This window comes from Simochromis diagramma, unplaced genomic scaffold (genome assembly GCF_900408965.1).
Source record: "Simochromis diagramma unplaced genomic scaffold, fSimDia1.1 OVJJ01000571.1, whole genome shotgun sequence".
NCBI classification, from domain to species: Eukaryota; Metazoa; Chordata; class Actinopteri; order Cichliformes; family Cichlidae; genus Simochromis; species Simochromis diagramma.
Genome location: NW_024386885.1, coordinates 1,813,163 through 1,836,974, shown reverse-complemented (window position 1 = coordinate 1,836,974; position 23,812 = coordinate 1,813,163). Strand labels below are relative to the sequence as shown.

The 23,812-nt window shown below is 42.2% G+C and overlaps 2 protein-coding genes across 9 annotated transcripts in view; one reads left to right on the top strand and one right to left on the bottom strand.

Annotated features, from left to right (window-relative positions):
* The first annotated feature begins 166 nt into the window (after positions 1–166).
* Positions 167–7,352, top strand: LOC120734605 (elongation factor 1-alpha 1-like). The gene is given in 9 exon segments (XM_040033505.1): positions 167–299; positions 3,396–3,550; positions 3,728–3,907; positions 4,579–4,875; positions 5,171–5,321; positions 5,558–5,814; positions 5,901–5,921; positions 5,923–6,136; positions 6,906–7,352. Coding segments are annotated over 8 exon segments (1,389 nt in total). The 5' UTR covers positions 167–299; positions 3,396–3,406; the 3' UTR covers positions 7,031–7,352.
* A 3,535-nt stretch (positions 7,353–10,887) lies between these two features.
* kcnq5b (potassium voltage-gated channel, KQT-like subfamily, member 5b) overlaps positions 10,888–23,812 on the bottom strand; it is a 124,456-nt gene continuing 111,531 nt past the window's right edge. For 3 of the 8 annotated variants that reach the window (XM_040033487.1, XM_040033489.1, XM_040033488.1), the window contains 6 exons: positions 22,138–22,361; positions 18,700–18,808; positions 16,879–17,010; positions 16,633–16,740; positions 13,944–14,070; positions 10,888–13,278 (listed from right to left, as the gene is read on the bottom strand). In XM_040033487.1, the coding sequence (XP_039889421.1) occupies positions 12,028–13,278; positions 13,944–14,070; positions 16,633–16,740; positions 16,879–17,010; positions 18,700–18,808; positions 22,138–22,361 (1,951 nt within the window). In that variant the 3' untranslated portion in view covers positions 10,888–12,027. Of the gene's footprint in view, positions 13,279–13,943; positions 14,071–16,632; positions 16,741–16,878; positions 17,011–18,699; positions 18,809–22,131; positions 22,362–23,812 lie in introns of all 8 variants that reach the window. The other 5 variants (XM_040033490.1, XM_040033493.1, XM_040033492.1 and 2 more) reach the window with 3 other exon arrangements.

Below are 23,812 nucleotides of genomic sequence, written 5' to 3'. Positions count from 1 at the left end.
ATTTTCCTTTCATAGCCTGTTAAACGAACAGAACAGTAAATGCAGTATTTACCCCCTTACCCCTCCCAGACACTTATATATTTAAATAACCACCGGTTTATGCAGTAAAATAAAAGTTTTTTGGTAGTTCATTTGTTGTCTATTTGACTATAATAACCTTGGTTTAGTCTGCAAGCTTCTAATCTGCTGAATTGCCCATGCGCAAGACACTTCCTTAGCTTGTGAGGGAGTAGTGCAGGTGTTGCTAATCAGACTTACTGTTAGCTAACTAAATTTTGTTTGGCCTCAGAAAACAAAAGGTAAGGTGATGGTTGGAGCTAGTGTATTATTTTGTGGTATGTATATATTTCTAATTGTTAATTTGAATATGTCTTTGTTTAAATTTCAATGTAAACTTTCAAAATACCAGCGGGAATCCCGTTAGCTTATTGTTAGCTCGTAGGGCGGGAAATTTTGTCATAATACAAGCAAACTAATATGAGCTTTACTTTTAGCCAGCTTGTTATTATTAAATTAACTTATTTTATTATGTAATTAACTCGTGCATTCTATATTTATAAGCCAGTCTGAGCCTTGGTGTGAAATAGTACAAATGTGTTTTGTTTTTTTAATATAAAACCTAATGTGCTATGCTGTAAATAAACTAGGGTTTTAATACATAAATAAAGGCTTGGAAAGAAAATGTTTTCAAGTTTAACAGGTACACTAAATTAATTATTTAGTGTCCCATATTTATTAAGTACAGTGTAAAAAGTATATAAAATCCCTCTTAGCCATTTAGTGGGGCGCACCAGTATTTTATAGGCCACCATTAAATGTGATATTAATGTTAGATCCGTTGTTATTATACATTAATATCACACTAATATTTAATATTCAAGAACTGTAACAGCCATAATAGTAGTTTAAACCACTTGGTACGAAAAAGGGACCCATAAGGTCACGTGACAGGAGAAAATGTAAATGAATTGAGAATATTGCCAAAAAAGTATAATTGTTGAAAAGAAATCTGAACTGAAAAAAATACCCGACAATTTGTACTTTAACAGTTCACTTAAACTGCAATTTTGTTTTTACCAGAATTAATTCATTAAATAGTTAATGAATGAGTCAATTACTTTGCCTTGTTTTAGTGGATGTTTTGTTAAAAATAGTGCCAGGTTATATTTTCTTCTTGCTACACAGAAGAAATGGGGAGGAAAAGAATGACAAACACACAAATAGGTTAGAGAGTCTAGTCTATTTTAAAAATAAAGGACTGTGCACATTTCCACTGTTGGTGATTTTTGGGGTTTTCTCTGTATTACTGTAGGGCCTTTTCCTCACAATATGAAGCGCCTTGAGGCTACTTTTGTTGTTTTGTTGCTATATAAATAAAACTGAATTGAAATTGAATTGACCCAAATGCTTCACTTTTGAAATACTCCTACTGTGCAAAGAATGGTGTATATTTGAAGTTAGACTACAGTACAGTATTTGTGGTCATAGGAGAGCAGGTGAGGTGCATCTTCTTAGTTAAATTAATAAGGAATAATTATGAGAGCATTTCCTGGACATGCCTTCATAGCACCAGAGTAAGGACAGATTAAAGCAGAAAGGCTTGTCGGAGGGGGGTAAACCTACATTTGAGAAGCAGTTCTTGTTTATATACAATAAAATCCACAAGTATTTGAACAGTGGCACAGTTTTATAATTTGCCCTCCATACATCAACGCAGTGCACTGATCTGGCTTTTTCCAGTTCCGATACAGATGCCCACAGCCAAGGTATCTGCTTAATCCAATACCTGTTTTGCATTAATAATCTGTAATCCTCCCTGTGAGGACTCATTTGTTTATATGTGAGATAAAATCAGGCTTGATATAAACAGCTTCCATAACTCTGTAAATTAAAAGTAAAAAGTTAATGGATCCAAGAATATACATTTGTTGAATTTATTAGCAAAGTAATAAATGATAACAAGCTCGGTATGAACACCATCAAATATAAATAATGTGTTTATTAGTTATTAATTAGTTATTCAGCCAACTTATTTGCATTAGACTTATTTTGGTTACAGTGAGTCATTAGGCTGCTGCAGGATGATGTCAGGTACAGTCACATTGGTATCTCCTTTTTTCTCCTCACACACACATTATGTGTGAAGTAGGGCTGTTTGATATAGCGATATATATCAGATGATGATATGAAAATGTCAATCGTTGCATATATTACGCTTTCGTTTGTTTCTTGGTGTTGCAAAATAAACTGTTTATGGCAATATTTTTTCATTGTTTTGATGGTCGCTGTAGAATTTCTTAAAGTTCTCTCTTTTTCCTATATTTAATATAACCACACTACGGACGGAGAAGCGACTGTTTTTATGCGTTGACGTTAGCAACAACGACCGTAAAACCATTGCGTGGCTCCGTCGTCCTCTTGTTTATTTTCTACATAAACCTTTCACAATAAAGCTGAAGATCCTGTTGAGATTTTTTCAAAATAAACTGAATCACATGAAGGAGTACGCAGAGTGTTTACGGATGAGAAGCAAAAAAGAGCCGTCAGGTGCTAAAAAATAAACCTTAGAATCAAACGTCAGAACAGGCTTTTCCCCGCAGCACGCCGTGTAATAAATAGTCACAAAGAAAATGTCTAAAAATGTATAGTTTCATGCATCGGTCTAAACACTTGACTCCAGGTACACGACCAGATAAAAAAAAAAAAACTTCACGCAAATCGAGCTGCCCGAGATTCACAGAATTTACAGAAAATGTAAAAATTTTGTGATATATAACGTTGTCGGGACGATAAATGTCTTATATTGGGATATGAGATTTTGGTCATATCGCACAGCCCTTGTGTGAAGCTGTCCAAAGAGCTGAAGTGAAAGATTATTTAATCAAGCTGAGGACAACACATTATATTACAAAGCCATTTGGATCCAAATATCAGTTCAGGGTATATCAAGCAATCAAGATGTGACTGAAGTGGAGATTTTGAACTTTGATTCAAGCGGTTTAATGCAGCCATGTTTAGGTTGTGTGGCCAACTCAGTATATGTCTGACTCAGAAAATAAACCTATCAGAGAGAAGGGACTTTAGGAGTGGCCATATCAATTGTCAACAATGTTGATTGGCCAATTTCATTTTAATGGGATCTGTCACCTCCTTTATGAGGCTCAAATATGTTTTAAAGCTCTGCTGATAAATTCATTTTTCTGACACATGGCTTAAATGAGAGACAATTTTCAGGCTGTTTAATTTTTCAGATTTTAATTTCAGTTAAGTGTTTGGCTTCCAGAGTTAAAACAAAGAAATCAAGATAAAAATTATTATTGTGTCTTTGCATTACTTTTGCTGTTCCCTTTATGGAGATGACCCAAGTCTGTATCCGTTTCTTGTCTTGTTGTCAGAGTGAGCAGCGATGGGGAAGGAGAAGCTCCACATCAACATTGTGGTAATTGGACATGTTGACTCAGGCAAGTCCACCACCACCGGCCACCTGATCTATAAGTGTGGTGGCATTGACAAGAGGACAATTGAAAAGTTTGAGAAGGAAGCTGCAGAGGTATGACTCATGTTGTTCTTACTTCAAAAAAAGATCATTTTGAAAATTTTCTGCTATTTAACTCCTGTTTCCGGTCTACTTGTCTCCTACTCTGGATAATATTCTCATCTTTTTATTACAAGTCCACAAAAAATATTCGGCCATCAGTCTTATTGATTTACCTTTTACACCTTGTAGATGGGAAAGGGTTCCTTCAAATATGCCTGGGTGCTGGACAAGCTGAAAGCTGAGCGTGAACGTGGCATCACCATCGACATTTCTCTTTGGAAGTTCGAGACCAGCAAGTACTACGTCACCATCATTGATGCTCCAGGGCACAGGGACTTTATCAAGAACATGATCACTGGGACCTCACAGGTACAGTTCAGTGGACTTCTTAAGTGCTCGTGTTAAATGCCATTTATAAGTTTTTCCTCTGCAGATCTTTCAGTGAGAAAAACTCCAACATCTTTGATCTCAGCTGGTGATGAAATTCCTTGTTCTTGAGCTCACAGAGAGATCATAGTTTAGTTTCACTTTATTTAAGACACACACGGGTCCATAGCAAATAAAATAGATGCAAAAAAAAAAACAGTAGAAAATTTAAAACAAATTCCACAGTGTCACACAATTATATAGAAACTAAAACAACAACTGTTCCATAACTTTGAATAACACCTGAGTTTAGTGCAGGGTCAGTCAGAGATACGATTATACTGTTTGTGTAGTCCTTTACCCTACACATACAACTGTGCAGATTGAGACGATGACCACCATCATCAGCTTCTGTCCTAAATGCTTGGAATGGACTACTCCCAAGCATGGGACGAGATCCTCTCTAGAATCGCAGGTACAAGAAGGGTAATTGAACTGAGTGAGGTGTTTCTCCATTAACCCAAAGGCGAATGGAATCTCAGAAGGATTCAAAAACGTGGGAAAGACTGTAGTTAGTAGCATTAGAATAAGTAGAAGAGTATAACATGAGAGAAATGGTTGATGGAGAAACTTAAGGTGGAAAGATGTTTTCACATCTGTCTCCCTCCCCTCAGGCTGACTGTGCTGTGTTGATTGTGGCGGCGGGCGTGGGTGAATTTGAAGCTGGCATCTCAAAGAACGGGCAGACACGTGAGCACGCCCTCCTCGCCTACACCCTGGGAGTAAAACAGCTCATTGTGGGCATCAACAAGATGGATTCCACTGAGCCCAACTACAGCCAGAAGCGCTATGAGGAGATTGTGAAGGAAGTCAGCACTTACATCAAGAAGATTGGCTACAACCCTGACACCGTGGCTTTTGTGCCCATTTCTGGCTGGAATGGGGACAACATGCTGGAGCCCAGCCCTAACGTGAGTCTGCCATGAGACCAGCTATGACTCTTTTATTTGTCTGAGACTAGCAGGGAGTTACACATCTATAATAATATAAGGTTTTATAACTATTAAAGAATGAGCTTTTGGGTAAAAATACTCCAACATGCTTACAGGTCTAATGCCTGCTAGTTAGCGCCTCATTCCTTCTTCAGCTTTGGCAAATGGTTTCTGGGTGTAAAATTCTAGCTCAGAATTTATCTGGTGTTAACATTCACATCTTATCACTCCTTCTTGCTAAGCTGCAGACATGTGGGCTTCTCTCCCTTCACAGATGACCTGGTTCAAGGGCTGGAAGATCAACCGTAAAGATGGAAGCGCCTCAGGCACCACACTGCTCGAGGCTCTGGACGCCATCCAACCTCCGACGCGTCCGACCGATAAGCCCCTCCGCCTGCCTCTGCAGGACGTGTACAAGATTGGAGGTGAGGCTGTAAGGATGAAATGTGTTGTGAAGTTTGGCTGCAGTGTTGGTTGTTCCAGAATATGTATGAAAATAGGAATGAGATCACCTTGTGATAAAAACAGCTGAGCTGAATGAGGTCTGAAGAAATTCCCTTTGGTTCATTCTGTCCTAAATGCTGAGGCTTAGAAGTATACGACTTTAATCCATGCAGGTCTTCCACACAGCTGTAAAGTTGTTAACCTGCCTCTCCTCCAGGCATCGGTACTGTACCCGTGGGTCGAGTGGAGACCGGCATCCTAAAACCTGGCATGGTGGTGACCTTTGCCCCCGTCAATGTGACCACTGAGGTGAAATCTGTGGAGATGCACCACGAGGCCCTAACTGAGGCACTGCCCGGTGACAACGTGGGCTTCAATGTCAAGAACGTGTCTGTGAAGGATATTCGCCGTGGCAACGTGGCTGGAGACAGCAGGAACGACCCGCCACAGGAGGCAGCTGGCTTCACTTCTCAGGTGTGCTGTCAGTAGTGTGAAATGCACATCCTTCCTTCTGTTCCTCTCCAGGTTTACAAATAATACCTGTGTCTGCTGCCCTGCAGGTGATTATCCTGAACCACCCAGGGTCAGATCAGTGCTGGATATGCCCCCGTGCTGGACTGCCACACTGCACACATTGCGTGCAAGTTTGCTGAGCTGAAGGAAAAGATTGACCGTCGCTCTGGTAAGAAGCTCGAGGACAACCCCAAGTCCCTGAAGTCTGGAGATGCCGCCATCGTTGATATGATCCCCGGGAAGCCCATGTGTGTGGAGAGCTTCTCTGAGTACCCGCCGCTCGGTAGGTTGTTTTTTTTTATCCTGAAACTGGATTTTGTGGATCTAAATTTTAGCTTTATTTGACTGAATTATCCAAACTTTACTCTCACTGACAGTAAGAAATTAGTTTTCAATTCAAACTAAAACCAGATTATTGGCGATGCCTGTAGAACAACATGTACTGAAGGCTTTGTCCCCACTGCAGATGCCTGGGTTCGATTCCAGCTCAAATAATCTCTCTATTCACCCCACAGTTATCTGTCACTGTCTAATAAAGGTGAAAAGGACAGAAATATATCTTAAAATGCCAAATTTATTATTTGCATAAATTCAATGGATATTCTAAACTTGATCATATAGGTGAATATTAAAAAAAAATATTAAAAAATTATTTTTTTAAATTATTTTTTGGAGAAAAGCAGCACTCTCGATAGCTTCCTGTCTATCCAGCAGCACAGAAAGAAAGGGTGGGGGCACAGGTGACCATATACCACATGGTCGAAGTGCTGTATCTTCTCTCTCTCCACCTTCTAGTCTGCCTTCACTGCTTTATTTAATCAGTGAACATAAATGGACAGTTATGGGTAGCTGAAGTTAAACAATTTTAAAATCATAAAATTTGCCCGTTAGGGAGAACACAACTTCTGAATCAGAGGATCGTCTGTCATGCGTGACATTTTTCTATCAGACGAATAAAACAATGTAAAAAAAATGCTAATTCCTGTTAATATACTTGGGTCACCTCCTCTCTGTATGTTAATGCACATTTTTTACCAATAATTCCTCCTCAGGGCGCTTTGCTGTCCGTGACATGCGTCAGACGGTGGCAGTGGGCGTCATCAAAGGCGTGGAAAAGAAAGCCGCCACGAGTGGTAAGATCACCAAATCGGCACAGAAGGCGCAGAAGGCCAAATGAACGTTGTGCTGGGCTGCTGCCCCAAACGCTCACCATGGCCGAAGACACACCCCGCCCCTTCTGCACTCCATAGTCAGCGTCTGGTCTATTATCACAATGCATCGCAAAAGCAGACGAAGGAAAAAAACTAACCAAAACGCTGTTAGTGCTCGTCTTATGTAGGTTTTATTGCAGCAGAACACAATAGGTTTGCGTTACAGTTCTCTGCCTGTTGAAGTTAATGATTCAGCTTCTCGTGGATCTAGACGACAATCGTAGTGACGAGGCGGACGCGTTCTTTTGTCAGCTCTTCGTTCATGTAAGCTCTGTGTTGTAGCTTTAACAAAAAGATAAACTTGTTAGCCTGAGGTAGATCAGCTTCTTGCATGTTTGCACCTTAGAGAAACTCTCCGTGCCTCGCACTTTGCTCAACTTAAACTCCCTCCAAGTAGCTCTGATAAATGTTACTGTTAAGTTCACCTTAACCGCTGTTATTTGTGATTCTACGTTCATACAAGTAAAGGTGTTTAAACATTATCTCTCTGCTCCTCATTTCATTCAAATCAAAACCACCAAAAAACATCTGTAGAATTTCCTTTATTGATGAATGAGAATAAAAGTTTGCTTGCATTTACATTACAGGCTTCATAAATCTGAGATTATTACTAGTGTGTAAATATGTGAACATAATTTAAATAAATTAAAATGACACACAGACAGAATGGTAACATGTCAAAGGTCCATTTTTAGCTCAATAGCAAAATCTCTGAATATAAAAACTAAAATGCCTCAAGTAAGGACCTAATGAGAGGAAATAAAGACAGTGCAATCATCTCTGTGGAGGAACCTAATGCACCTTTCAGAAACTAAATTAACTCAAAGCTCAATATGTACCATACAAGCAAGGCACCGGTATACTGGATGTACTGCACATTTTGTAGACTTCATATCAGAGCTGGGCTCCTTGATTTTAAACTCAAGTGATGGCATAGCATTCATTATCACTTCTAGATAGGTTTGGATATGGCAGCCTCTTCATGCAAAGGAGATTAAAATCCATTCTTCAAAGCAAACTAAACTTCCTCAAACTTTTCTGGTTTTTGGTAAGGGGTATCTGCAGAATCTATTCAGGTGCTTTATGTCATGCATCTATAGATCAGTCCACGTTCTACCCTGCTATTTAGCCTGTCTGTGTCACACGGGCAGGGACACTCAGATCCACAATCGTAGGTGAGGGTAGAAATGTAGATCGACCAGATGGGCAGTTTTTACCTGTGATAGCCAGAGGTGGACCAATCACCAAAACTGATCTGCATCTAGCTGTGCTGTAATAGTTTTCCCAAGTACCAGAAAAACCTACTTAACCGTATCAAATGCATCTAATTCTCTAACATGCAACAAGGAGGTTTGACATTGCTTTTCTTGTTTTAATGTCAATACTCAGCGACTATACATTCTGTAGCCAGGAAGCAAAAATAATCCCCACATCACAGAGTATAGAAAAAAAGCAAACATTGACCATGATTTTAAATAGGAGTTTAAAAATCTTCCCTCATGTAAGAACAGGCCGGGAGAAAAGCCAGATACAAGAAAAACTCGTACGTCTAAAAGTTTCCTTCAGTGTTTCTGAACCAAAACAAAGTGCTTTGCCAGGTCACACACCTGTTCTGACATTAAGCAATTCTCTTAAACCAGGTAATGACATTTGAGATGTTCTTCAATCCATGGCTGCGATCGGCAGGGAAACCAACCGGTCGGTGCATAATTGATGTGAAGTTAACAGCCGCTGCTTGTAACCTCTGTTGACGTCCTCACTGGCTGCTGGTGGGAATGGGCATTCCTCTCTGTACACGTGTGCATACAGCAAACTTGCATGCATGCCTTTGAAACATGATTTTAAGAGTTCAGGGGTTTTCCGGCCACCCATCAAAGAGACCAACATTTTTTAACATGGGGTTTAATTTATCCAAGGAAATGGCCAGAAATAACAATTTGTGTTGGCTCTTCATGCTTGGTCAACCCCAAAGACTCATTCTGACCAGAAAAATAACTCCCTGAGCCAATAGCAGGGAACTCAACCTCAAACACAACTGGGCATTTGAAAGAAGGTAACAAATAGATGGTGACCTATGACCTCGGGCTGAGGATTGGTGGTGGTGTTGACAAAAAAGTGATCGTCTGCCAAAAAAGATTGCCTGCATTTAAACTACTGTAAATCACTTGTTAGCCTATAATATATAAAAATGTATCCCTCATGAATGATATCAAGTCATCTTGAGCTACAACAGCATTCCTGCCACAAGGTAGAAGCTGCAGAGTTTTTGGCGTTTATATATGTAGGGCCGCACGGTGCCGTGCTGGTTAGCACCGTTGCCTCAGACAGCTCAACTCCACAATCTGGCCAGGACCCTTCTGTGTGGCGTTTGCATTTTCTCCCTGTGTTTGTGTGGGTTCTCAAGCTTCCTCCCACACTCCACAGACATGCAGTTTGTGGGGTTAGGTTAATTGGTCATTCGAAATTGCCCATAGGTGGGAATGGTTGTCTGTCCCTACACGTTAGCCCTGCGACAGACTGGCGACCTGTCCAGGGCATATCCTGCCTCTCGCCTATGGTAGATGACACAGGCTAGAGTCCCACCCGTAACCCTGGTAAGGATAAGTGGAAGAGAATAGATGCATATATATCCTTTATTTATCCAGTTAACAAATCTCATTGATATCAAAAATGTCTTTAAGAGTGATCTGGTCAAGAGCGCAGCAGTAGTTGAAACAAATACGACTTATGCGACGTTTTAAGAGACCAACATGGTCACAAAGACACTTGCAAAACTGGTCATTTTGTTATTTTATGTAAAACTCCTTTTTAAAATCCTGTTCAAGTCTATTAATCAATATAAATAAAGACATTACAAATAAAACACACACTGAAACATCAGGAATCACTTTTTGGCAGACTATCACTTTGTTGTTGTAACGCCAGCTCCCGGGCTGATCCCACAAACAGCAAGGAGAGAGGGCGGGGCATGGAAACAAGAATATACAAATATGTAGGGCAGGAAACATTTGTAGACCAACGGCTTGAAGAGGGTGTTGTGAGGAGTGGTTCCACTCCCCAACTTAAGATAAAATCCACACTTAAATGTACCTGTTGTGTTTGGAAAAAGCCCAAAGTACACAAAAGTTGGGCTTTGTGATAAAGCATATCTTTTCTTCCCGCTGAGCCTCTGAGTAGCAGCTTATGGTTTTATAAGTTTCAAAAGAAGACACCAAAAGAATCTGAGTTTAAGTGAACAAAGACTATATAAGATGGAGGTAGCCACTCTGCTTTCACCTATCGGTTACTCATTTCCTGCTATGAAGCATTTTTGGGGTTCCCATCTTGGTGTTTTGAAAGCAGAGGTGGAGCTGATGGTGAAACTGAGGGACACTTAATGCCCATATGTTCACCCTGTAAACCTGCTTTATGTCCTGCACAGTAATAGGGATAACGATTCACAAAATGAACAATATTTTACTTGAAACTAGTGATGTTAACTATGAACCCATCGAGGAAGTGAGCAGCAGGGACATTTCTTTCTCAGTTTATACAACAGGGCTTTCTTTTTGAACCAAGGGAGTGTCCCCCTGCTGGCCATCAGAAAGAATGCAGGTTTAAGGCACTTCTGCATTGACTTCACTTTTCAGATCTAGAAGCTACGTCCATCTCTTATATACAGTCAGTGATTGTGGTTGAACAGTCCAAAAATATCATTTTACCTTGATGGAAAACATAAGAGATAAAGAACCATGGTGCTCAGAGAATCTAACTGTACTTATACTAACATAACAATACTTGATAACATCATTATGCTCCAATACATCAGTGTATATATTTTTTCTTTTTTGGGGGGGCCCTACAAGCACTAACAGGAGCCCATTTGTTCATTTTAATTACTGACACTTGGTTGCCCAATCAAATCTCTGAATGCAACTGGCCCCTCCCCTACCTTCCCTGTGTGTTCTTGCACCTTGTAAAACAGAGTTCCAAAATTGTGTGGAGGACAACAACCTAAAACCACAAGACATTTGTTGTTCTTGCTGTAAAGACGGAAAAAAAAAAACATGCATGAAAACATAAATCGTATTGCCTGTATTCACATTACACTGGTATATTCCTTTTTAATAGAGTTCTTTTTAAAGGTTTGATTGAAACTAAAATGATTTAAATTCTGTCCTTTGAATGTATTGCTTTAGTTTCATAAAATTTACCCTCTTAACTTCAGATTACCTGTACAGATTATGGTTAAAGTTGGGTCTTATTTTAGCCACAAGGCCAAATTTCCAGAAACAAAGACGACGTTACATCTCAGAATTAAGTCTTGTTCATTTGCGCATTACAGTTTTTCTATAAAAAGATTTTCCATTTTCCAAACAGGTGAAAATGTTCAAAAATGGGTTGGATGCTAAGAAACCGAAACCTAAGATATGTCATCAATGACCTTGTGAATCTTAAGAGGTTAAAGATGGGAAAGAAAGAATGCATCTGGCAGTAGTGATGTAACATCATTTCAGTGTGGAAACGTCTTGTTTGATGGGAGACACACAAAATGTGGCTTTTATACACTGAACATGGCCATTCTCAGAGAGGGTTTCAATAAGTGTTAGGAGCCCATGGCCTCGACTGCAAACTGTACCTTTCAAATCTCTGTACCTCTTTACAATAAGCATGCACTTCATGCTGTATGTCAAGGTCTCATATCAACCCAAGTTTAACAGCGGAGATTTTTGGGTGTCTCTGTTGTCGTTTCTCAGGCTCTTATCTCAGATTTGTCAATCACACTTTAAAACAAAACTCATGCAATGATATGTCATATGGTCAGCCTGTATGAAAATACTGTGATTCTTATCAAATGGATCAACATGAATATAAACAGAAGAAGACCCCATGTAATATTCCCACCCACCCACTTCCCTCCAAAAAGGATAAAAACCGTCTTTTTGAGGTGAGATTGGTGTGCCTTCCCGACATGTAGCTGGGTCTATTTTAGCCGTACGTGTGGCATGTTCAGCAACTCGTTGCTGCCAGTAGCGGGCAAGGATGCGTGACCGCTGGCCAGACTGCGGTTTGAGCCCTGGGTCCCTGCTCCGGCTCTGCCGCCTGTCCTCAGGAGTTCTGAGGAGTAAGTCGGAGTCTCTGCAGACCCCTGTGACAAGAAGTCAAGTCCCTGCGTCTCAATGTCTCTATCACTGATAAAGAGGTCCTCCTCACCCCACCCACCTCCACTCCTCCTGCCTGTACCGCCCCCTCCTCCCCCTGGATCTTGGCTACAGCTATGGAAGCCAATGGGGGAGTCACTGCTTGTACTGGGGCTTGGAGATGACAGGCTGTGGCCGTGATGGGTGGGGGCTACTTGCTTCAGATCCTGCACTGACATGGACTTGCCCAATCCTCGGTCCATCTCGTTGGACCCAGAGCAGCAGCCCAGCGCTGGTGGCACCAGGGGCTCCAGCTCCAAGCTCATTTGTCTCCTCCAAGATCCCTCCTCCTTTGTGCTAAGCCTGCTGTTGCTGTTCCCTTGGAGCTGCTGCCCCAATCTGTTGAGCCCCAACCCAAGGCCAAGGTCCTTCCTGACAACACTGTCCTCCATCTGTGTCCCAAGACCTCCACAAAAGTCTTCTATGTCAGGGGATACCTCTATGGAGGCTGTTCGCACTAAAGTGCCAGGGCCGTGACTTCGGCTAGGAGGGGGTGGAGGTGGAAGCCTCGCCAGAAGAGGAAACCCACCATCTCTTACTCCTCTGTCCCCTGAACTGCTGACACTGTTCGGGGTGAGGATGGGTGGAGAACTACCCATAGCCTCATCAGTGCCACTTTCAGGTGTGGTGGCCTGAGCCTGGGGATGGTGGTGGTGGCGATGGTGATGATGATGTGGCAGGGGCGATGGGCTGAAAGAGGATGATGCGAGGCCAGAGGGAGGCGTGGAAGAGGGGGCATTGAGATTGAGGTTGAGCTCGTTGGGGGGCCCCAGGATGAGATGGAGTCCTCCCTGCGAGAGATGAGAACTGGTGGAGGAGCGAGTGACGAAGCCGCTGGTGGGCGGCGCTCCACTGCTGCTGACCTGGGTGGAGCAGGACATGTCCTTGCTGAAGACAGAGGAGTGGTAGTCTGAAGTCTGTTCCAGCTCGAAGAGGGGAAGAGAGGAAAGCGTGAGGGCCGAAGACGAGCCTTTACGCAGAACCTGACGATAAATGTCGAGCAGGGAGTCCAACTTCGACTCAATCGACTGGACCTGTGAGCAGAGAAGAGGAATAAAGGAGTGATCTACCGCCACATCTGGCAGAATGTACAGATGCTCTAAGTGTTGATTTGAATGCTTAAGAATCAGGTCTGGGGGCTCATAGCTACCTCAACAGCATCTTGCTTTCTACCAGATGTTTGTTTTAAGTTTTAGGATTCATATGCATTTGCCACTTTCAACGTGTGCACCTGAAAAAAATCAATTTGCTGTAAAGAGTAAAATGTGATTCAGGGCCGTCTTAATAAGGTTTTGAATTCTACCCATTGTGACAAATACCAAAATAAAATGATCAGTAAGATGTTTTAGTCTTATAAGCAGTTTGGAGATGAATGTGATTAGCTGAGTTAGTCTAATGTTGCGTAAAAACTGGAAGCGGGACAGAGCCGGAATACCAACAAGTTCATTTCCTGTAACTTTAGGAAACTTAAACGCAGTCGAGATGGATCACATTTTACTGTATTTAGCTGGTTTGCTGTCGATGGACTGGCACTTACGTAGCGCTGTTCTAGTCTTATTGACCAGAAACACTGGGGGCATTTTGGGGTACGTAATGAGGACCGGAGGCAGCAAGGATCCAAACACTGAAGCTCCAATTAGCAAAAACCCTGATCCTCTCAACCTCCTGAAATTTTAAGAACAAAACCCAGATGACGGACCTGTCGCTCCACCTTACAGACGCGACCCAGCATGCTCATGTCCTCCAGTATATCGCCATCAGAGAGCAGCTTGTCTCGAATCTTCTTATCCAGAGGAATTTGGCCCTTCCCAAGGATTTGGTCCACCCTGAAATGCACAGAAATACAAGCAAACACAATAAGATATTAATTTTAAAATGTACAAAGGAGGACTACAAAAGGAAGGAAAATTAGAACCGTTTATCTAAAGTAAACCTTTCCCCGAATAAAACAAATCCAAACACGAGAGATTATTCTTCCTCACTGGACTTCACACTTCCAAACATTACCAACCAGATTACATTTTACCAATTAACAATACAACTTTTTATTTCAGACTCTAAACATTAGAGTCTTATATTTTGGTTTACACATGATTATATTTATGTCTAAATGCTAAATCCAGTCAGGCTCTGTGGGATCTGGTTAATAAAGTCTGTTTGTGTTAAAGCTGACAGAGAGCACAGAAAAACTGAGCCAAGATCATGCAATCACGAGTTCACCAAAAGGAAGAAGAAAAAGTCAGGTGTGGACACCCTGTATGTCACCACTAAATCATGCTAGAAGAAAAGGGGATCGAGAACTACACAGGGAAGTTAGATCTGGATTCTAAAACTGTATTTTTACAGGAGGAAGCGAGAAGAGTTACGACACTCGTTCATTGTAAATCAGTCCAATTTCAAATAAGAAATGTAATTCAGGATAAGATGGGCAGGAACCAAATGATTCACGCTCCTCTTGAATATGAAACATGCAGATCAAATGTAGACGATCTGGGGATTGTAATTGTGGACTGGATCCAAATATAGACAAGACCAGCCTCCATGTAACATTTTAAACATTTTACTAAAAGAAAACAACAACATTTTGCGTAAATTTAAGGACTGTTACAGCTTTCTCTATTCTAATATTACAGATGTTTTTCATATATTACAGTGAGGTCATGGCAGGTTGAAGTTATTTGTGGCTGGAGCTTGCTGACCTGTGTTAGACTCTACTCGTGACTACGAGATGTGGTTAAAAAAAAAAAAAAAAGAAGCATGTTGACAGGCCCTCCACCCTTTGCAAGTCTGATTGGCTCATCTGCAGCAACAGAGTGCACACAGCATCAGCAGGGGGCAGTGTTGCAACAGCAATGACAGGTGAAACCTTCTGGTGTGTGATTGGAGTGTGTCTAAAACATGTTAGCATCACATTGCAAACTCCTTTCCCAGAACAGAAGTCAATTTACTTAAGAGATCTGTTAGTGGCTGGTTAGTAGCAGATATACCCAGGACGTGTTTGTGTGTGGGAGCAGAGTGTGGCTCGAAGCTCAGTTAATTCAGGCTTTAGCTCGTCAACCAGGGGCCTCATTTATCAAATCATCAGAGGAAAAAAGCTCCAAACTTACACGTTTTTAAAACCTGCAGACAACTTGGATTTATCATGCATATAAAGGCACAGCTGTGCACAGCTGTGGTGACAAATCCTGAACTTTCAACCCCTTAAAAGCCTCGGGTGGCACATGTGGAACAAGAAGTGAAGGTAAAGGCAACAAAACAACACTGGCAGCAATGTAAAGGTCCTGAATAACAAAGACAAGCAAATCTATCAGTTTTATGGAGGACTGGAAGGAGTAGTACTGCACTGCACTATGTGTCAACTCAAGCTGATTTAGGCTTCATCTGTCCCCTTCCTGACAAACCTGCCAGTCTCTTAGGACACACAGCATGCTTCAGGGGCTTACGTCATTGTTAAATGGTAAGCTGAAATCCTTTGAGTTTGGGATTTATAGAGCTGTGTTTGTAATTGCTCTTCAATGTGAAAACTGTACACATAAAAATAGTTTAATGTCCTGGTGAGCAGTGAAAACAAGGTTCATTCAGAAAAGTTTCCAAGCAGTGCTACTAAGTGAATTTTGGATCAAGAGGGACTTTGCCTGTCCAAAATCAGAAGTGAGATGTTGGCACAGCTGAAGTATAGTATTATGTACTCGTCAGCCACTCAACACCATCTACAAAGGAGGTCCCCGCAGTCCTTAGACATGCACGCTGCACACCATCCATTTCTCTATTTCATCTCTGGTGAGCCAGGCTCAGCAACTGCCGGTTTCTATGGATCAGTTGATCCAGACCTAACTATATGCTTTGTCAAAGGGAAACTTTTAAGCCTAATCTTAAAAGTGGAATCCAAACTGGGAGTTTCCACAGAAGAGGGGCCTGAAAGCTGAAGGGTCTACCTCCCATTCTACTTTTAAATACTCTAGGAACCACAAGTCAGCCCACAGTCTGAGAGGGAAGTGCTCTAATGGGTTTATATGGTACTATAAGGTCATTAAAATAAGATGGGGCCTTTTAAATTTGATTCTGGATTTAACAGGAAGCCAATGAAGGGAAGCCAATATGGGGGCAAATATGCTCTCTCTTTCTAGCAAAAAATGAACTCAGCAGTTATACTAATTGTCCCGAGTGCATGTTTTGTAAACCTCATTGCCATCACTTCTCCATGAAGGGGCGGTCAGGTATGCTGGACTAACGAATGGTTGATAAATGAGGCCGCACTTTATGTTTTCCTTCACGTTTCTGAGAACAAACCAGCTCCTGAATTATGCGACTGAGGAGTGAACTGAACCCATGTGACATGTGAATGACAGAGTAGGTGGGTAGATTGAGTAAGTCGGGGGAATTCTGACCCCTGGGTGGAGTTCTTCCTCCCCTGGCTGTAATAGACAGACAGGGAGGGGGAGGAAAAGGCCTTGGCTCGGCTGCTCAGGGGCTGTGGGCCTACTATCATGTCCAGCCTGGAGAGAAGCAAACACAGGTACAAACATGCAAAAACACAAACTGCAAAAAGAAAAAAACAACATGAGATAAACCCATGCATGTATAAGGAATGCATACACACATGCAGATCTTTTGCAGTACAATGTCCGTCCTACCTGGTCTGCAGGCTCTTGATGCGGCACAGCATGTCCAGGTGACCGGCAGAGTACTGTTCGATCACGTCCTTCACATCATACGGACGCAGCGTCTCCTTAAACTTCTTCTTGGCTACATGAAACTTCATGATCCTGCATGAACAGCACAGAAGTTCATAAATTCACCAGAAGGGGGAGCTGTGGTCCAGCCGTGACACTGCCAGCCTGAGCTAATGTAAACAAATTAAAGCCTGCACTTATTTTGATAGTGCTTAATGGTGCTTTTAATGTGTCGACCTGTTTGTTCACAGCATTTCAAACGCTCAGAACAATCACTTTCTCAGAAAAAAGGCAGATTTTAGCTGCATGCGTATGTGGATGGAAACACCTGTGGAGCACTGAGGCTGAATTCAAGGGAACGTGGCTGAAAGTGGAGAGTCAAAGGGGTCGGAAACAATGAAAACATGCTGGATTATATTGTTACAGCCTTCTGATATACAGTTTTGGTCCATGTGAATGCTTCAAAATATCGAAAATATTTAATAAGATGCTCAGCCAGCATCATTTCATAGAGCAAAACAGGGGGTCCTGATGATGTGGTTTACATGTACATACCACTGAGCCTTCTGACACGAAATGTGATGCATATAAAAATGTACATGTGACAAGTTATGAGGTGAATGGCATACCTGGCTTCTGCTATTGTCAGATTGACTCAAAGAACATTTTTGCTGCAGCTGCAAATATCATTTAGTGACTTCCTGAATTTGCCGTACCCCCGACTTACCTTCGCATCTCTGTGCTGTCATGTGGTTTCAGAATGTACCTCAGAATGTGAGACTGTTGTGAGTGAGTGCATACACAAAACTCTACTATGGGCTTGAACATTAGTTTTCCTTTGGGTGCGTTCTGCGTAAGGAAGCTCGTTAGCTTGCAGGTGCCATGGAAGTGAGCACGTCTGTTTAGCTTCTTGGCCCCTCAGTGGCCTCGAGTTTGGCACGTAGGACATTTGATTAGTGAATTTCCACTTTTCTTTGCACAATAACTGAAGCATATTTAATGAAGCAAATATTTTCAGAATACAAGCCTTTGAAGCGCACTGATGTTTATTTGCTGTATTTCCAGCATTTTTGATCCTACATAATTTTGTAAATACAGCAGGTACCTACGTTAAAGTTGTAGCCTTTAGTGAAGGCTATCGTGACTGATGTGGCTGTGTCACTATTTTCACACCTGTCTGTGTCCACAAAGTGATGCGTGACAGCCAGTTCACTTTATATGTGGAAGCTGGATAAAGGGATGAGGTGAACCACTGGTGTTTATTATTGTTTTTTGATAAAAACTGAAAGTCTGTCGATGCTCATAAAGTAAAAACTAAAAGAAAAACCAACATGAGGTGTCTTGTTAAGGAGCTCGTTCACCACATGGAGCCACAGAAGCTTCAGCATTATAGTCTTAGTTATTATATATTTAATAATTCAAACACTGAGCTGCTTTTAACTTTTATTCAACTCCTGCTGGTCGGGAACGTATGATGACCTTGCATCTAACAGGCTCTTTAGTTCTTTCAGGACACGAAGGACATGAAGACGTGTCTACTCTTGTTTCCTTGTGACACGATCACCTTACACAGCTTTTAATCCTCCCACTAACCATATTTCCTGATGATCCAAAAATAAACTAACAGAAATAACAACCATCCGGTCACTTTAATCCCCTGAGCTCAATCAGAAGACGGCGGGGGGTTGGCCGCAATCAGGGTTAGTTTGCCTGCAGCCTGGGTCACGGAAAACTGCAGCAGAAGTTGGACTGAAAGAGGAAGTCTCATTTCCTCTGTCTCACCTGACAGCTCGGATGACAGACTTGACCGAGGGCTGCAAGTCCTCCACCGAGATGTCGCAGTGACAGCCCTTCTCATCAAAACCGTCCTCCGCTGTAATGTTGGAGTCTGCTGTTTGGAAGAGAGGCGCAGAAAAGGAGGATTATTTATTTCTGTGATAGCGATGAAGTCACTTTATGCCAATGAGAACATTTTGCATCCACACAAACAACAGATTGCAGTGAGCCGTGTTAGTCTTACTGCTCAAACACACTAACATGCAGTCGCAGAAACTTCAAGTCATGGTTTGCTTTACAAATCACAGTCAAGATGGGTCTGAAAAAAAAATGTTCCACCAACTGCAGTTCCTCTAATGGCCACTTGAGGTTGGCTCAAAAAGCGAGTCAGTCCCTCTAGACTCCCATGAATACATAACTATACAATGGGCACACTTTTTTATGATGCATCCATTTGCACATTGGTGGAGCCTAAAATTGGGGCGGTTCATGTTTGATTGACAGGTACAAATACATATTTGAAATGTGAAGATCATGCGGTCTGTCTTATCGTGGCTACCTCATGATTTTAGATTGTGGTTATGTAGATTGATGGTGCTGTTAGGTTAACAAACTAATGCAGTTGTAAAATGAATTAACCTCCAAAAATCAAACTGACTGTGAGGTTGCAGACCAAGAAAAACTCCACTTCTTCGTAACAGACACTTTCAAGCCAGACTGAAGAATGCCAAGGACAATCTGGAGAAAGGTTATGCATTCTGAAAGTGCGTCCTTTGTTCATATGAGACAAAACTAGAGCTCTTTGGCCACAGAAACGCTGCTTATGTTCGGAGAAAGAAGGGAGAAGCAGACGACCCAAAGAACACCATCTGCACAGGGAAACACGATGATGGGAGCATGCTTTAGTGCATCTGGAACTCGGAATCTCATCAAGGTTGAAGGTATTGTGACGAAAGTAGTGGTGCAACGGATCAAAAATCTCACGATTCGGATCGGATCACGGTTTTAAGTCACGGATAGGATCAATTTTCGGATCAGCAAAAAAATAAAAAAGACAAAAATTGAACATTTACTTATGGAAGTATTTTTTACATGTTAAAAACATTCAACTCTAGACTCATTCTACGCAATTATTTAAAATAAAAAAATGGTACAATATAGGGCAGTATAGGTCTTTGTATCTACCACTCAATTCAATTTTATTTATAAAGCGCCATATCACAACAACAGTCGCCTCAAGGCGCTTTATATTGTAAGGTAGACCCTACAATAATACATACCGCTCATTATATCGCACTCCGCTGTGATATAACGAGCTGTCACGGTCACGTAGCTTTCCGTTGCCCTGGAGCTCCACCCATTTGTAGTTGGGCAACAGAAGATGCCTGGGACAGTTCAGCCATAACTTAAATCTTTTCCTGCTCATACATGCCTGGGTACGATCTTGTCACTAAAGTGGACGCGCAACGGGATATCATAGCGTGGCTCAAGCACGTGCATCATAGTTTAAACCCCTTGTTTTGCACAACGGAATACGACCTCCCGTCTGCAGCGAAACACTCCAATAGCTTTTGTAATTAGCTTTATCCCGGTCGGACTGGGCATGAAAGGGCTGCTTAAATACCGCAAACTCCTCTGCTCCTCCACTTGGACCGCTAGCGCTGGCCATAACTATCGCTTGACAGACCCACCATGCGCACTGTGGAGTGGGATCAGTTTGGATTACGGATCAACTGTGATCCGTTGCACCACTAGACGAAAGAAGGATATGTGAAGAAGAAAACATCAAGCAGTCAGCAGGCAAAACCAGGTTTGGGTAATAGCTTTGTCTTCCAATATGACAACAACTTCAAATTTGCATCACTCCTGCTGAAGAACATCTGACGAATACTTTTGACCCTGGTAGTTTTTGTAGTTTTGGACAATTCCAGCTGTTTTTAGACAGAAACTCTAAACAAAACCTGCTCATCACCAGGTCACTGTTTAGTTTCAGAATAAGTTACCACCTCGATTTAACAGGTAAAAAGTGACTCAAGACTCATAAGAGACTAAACTCGGACTTTAAGCTCAACACAGCTTACTAATCCATTGACCTTCACTTTGTAGTTACACGCCTCTGCTGGGCCGTGGGGATCTCTGTGAGCTGGTGGAAAATCTGGAGTCTAAATAGTTTAAAGCACAGATCAAAGCTGTCCAAAATCCAGAGATTCACCTTAGTGTCATGGGGTAATAAAGCATTAAAGGTTTAGAAAGACTTCATTTTGATTTTCCAAATGGAGCAGGAACCCTGAGCACCCTGAGGAGGTAAGCACAGGGTTAATGCCGTTGATGTGTTCTGTTGAACTAAACACTGTAGATGACCTCAGGAAAGGATCGATTACTCCACAGTATGTGGGTTTTGTCAGACCTGCTGCTGATGAAAAACAGTGCTGATTAATGATTTGCTCCATTAAAAACTTTCCACTAAAATAATTCCTGGTTTCATTTCTAATTAACCCAGAATGGAAGGGAGATGTTTCCCATCCTCTAATGTCTCACTTAGCCAACATGTCAGCGATCAGACGCAGCGTGGCTAACCAGCCAACCAGTTTGGTTTTGGCTAGCTTGGCTAATGATTCCTCTCCACCAGCAGGCCTCAGCCAGCTGGACGGCTCTGGCACCCCATATGGCTCCTGGAGCTCACCACCCCCACCTTCCATCTATCCATCAGTCCGCCCACAACCACCAACTGGCCGTTACCCAGGAGGACTCGCCAGGCCGGCACTGCTAGGCCAAAGAAAGTGAGCACAGCAGCCATCAGCATTCCTCCACTCCGCTGCGCCATTAGTGAGCCAAACCAGTTCTGATGAGCTGGATCGAGAGTCGGTTAAATACGAGCAGTGAGGTTGGGGCAGTTGTGCTTATTTTTATATCTCAGGAACACCTTTCTTTAAATGTGGCACTCAAGGAAGAGCAAGAGCAGCTGTTTGGAGAGGTTACTCACTTCCTGTTAATCCCGCATGACTGAAACTGGCCGATTTTGACTTTGACAGCACACAATGAGCAGCAGTGAATGTAGCCTAATGGCTAAAATAAGTTATTAGACCTGCTCTGAACAAAAAATGACATTGAGACATTTCAAAATTTAAATGGAAAAAATTCTAACATCTTTTTTTTTTCCCCTCACAGGAAAAGCAGTTTTGTCCAGTACTATTTATATAACGCAAAAACACAACAACGGGCACCTCAAGTTAAAGACTCCATGATAATAGAGAGAAGATGATGAAACCAAGAAGGCCGTCTTCAGTTTTGGTACGGTAATATGTTACTTAGCATTTATAAGCCACCACTAAAAAGCCAGCATGGTGGAGGCCAGAAGCCAGACTCTAAAACAGGTGATTTTGCTTTGTTAATAATCCACACTGATATAAAATACCGGCAGTGAAAGCAGAATGGCACACGCACCATCAGTGGTGGAGCGGGACTGACTCTTGAGGCGGAGCGACGGTCTGAACCGCGTGCGGTCGTTGAAGCTCCAGCTCTTCTGAACCTTGGCGGGACTGGTGCCCTCTGTGCCAGCGTCAGCCACCGGAGAGCGCCTGTCATTCACTGATGACGTCTGCCTATTCTTGATGCTCTGACCTCGGGGGCTCGCCATCCTCACCCGCTCCTTAAAACTCAACTTCTGGCTGAAATTAGTGATGAAGAGTAGTACAGAGGGAGATTGGAGCGAGAAGGGGAAAGAAGAAGGAAGTGAAGTGGGGTGGAAATGACAAAGAGGTCAACATGTTTGAGCGATAAATGATTTTCATGATAGCAAAAAGTTATCCTGGAAAAGTGTTCCTTCATAAACTGCTGAACATGGCAGCCATCCATTTAGTATAAGGGCTGCAGGACAGGATGGAGACAGACCAGCATGCATTGCAGCAGATGCTTTAGACAAAATGCAAGCTTTGGTTAGATATGAAGCTTCAGCTGTGTGATGATGCTGGTGGTTTGTTCCTGCAAGTGTGCACAGTATGCCGTCTTGTGTGACCAATTAGTTTACACATCATTAAAAGAGCCAGCGGGTGTCGCACAGTTATATTAAATGTATCGCATGTTTTTATATAAAAGTGTGAGTTTATGGATGAAAATTCATAAGAATTACCTGCAGAGTGTGAACAGGCAGGACCATGAGGTGTGGAGATAATTAGCAAGTGACAGATCCTGTGTTTATGCAGAATGACAGCATGCAAAGCCGTTCGCAGGCGTCAGCCGTGCATCATTTACACGCTGCAGAGGATTAAACAGAAGTCTGTGTTCTTCTTATTGTCACCAAATCAGTGGATTTTGGTCATGAATGTGTTGATTCGTCTCAGTAAATTCTTACTCTTAAACTCAATAGTCTGAGAAAGTCAACAGGATGGCTAATGATTTCATTAAGACGTTATCAGCCAACGAGTGCATCTGCATAATCCTCCTTTCTAATAACGTCATGATCTCACTTGTTAGTCTCAACGTGACTTGACACTAATGACTGAGCCCGTGAAGTCATCAGGAAAATGTTGCATGCTAGGTTCTGATTCTAAGCTAACGTTAGCTAGTGTTGCTCACTGCTGACTGTGCCGAGTGGCAGTGAGGCCCTCGAGACTTTGTACCGACTCTGACTCGTATCCCTCGTTAGAAATCAGAGCGCATGATGTAAGAAGTAACTGAGAGTCTCATAGCTGTTAGGTGGCTAGCAATAAGAAGCAATGCTTCTCACCGGTGGAGGGGATGGTACCTGAGATGTCTGTGTGGGTTCTGGTGAGTGAAGCGCGGTTTATCGTTTAGGTGGAATACAAGGAGGTGAGTGAAGAAGAAAATGTTGACGGTGCATCACACACACACACACACACACACACACACACACACACACACACACACACACACACACGGTAATTTCAATCTCACTACATCCAGAGAAAAAGCTAATTAGTTATTTCAGAGGAGCTGCTGCTGAGAACGAAACCTGGCACAGACTAATGATCTGACAGTTAAAAACCAAAATCACAACAGGCACAAATAGCGCATTGCTCAGGCAAATATCAAACAAAAGGCAGATAGTGTGTTACTATGAAGGCGACTGATGTCTCCCTGCAGGGTTTTCTGGCTCTGC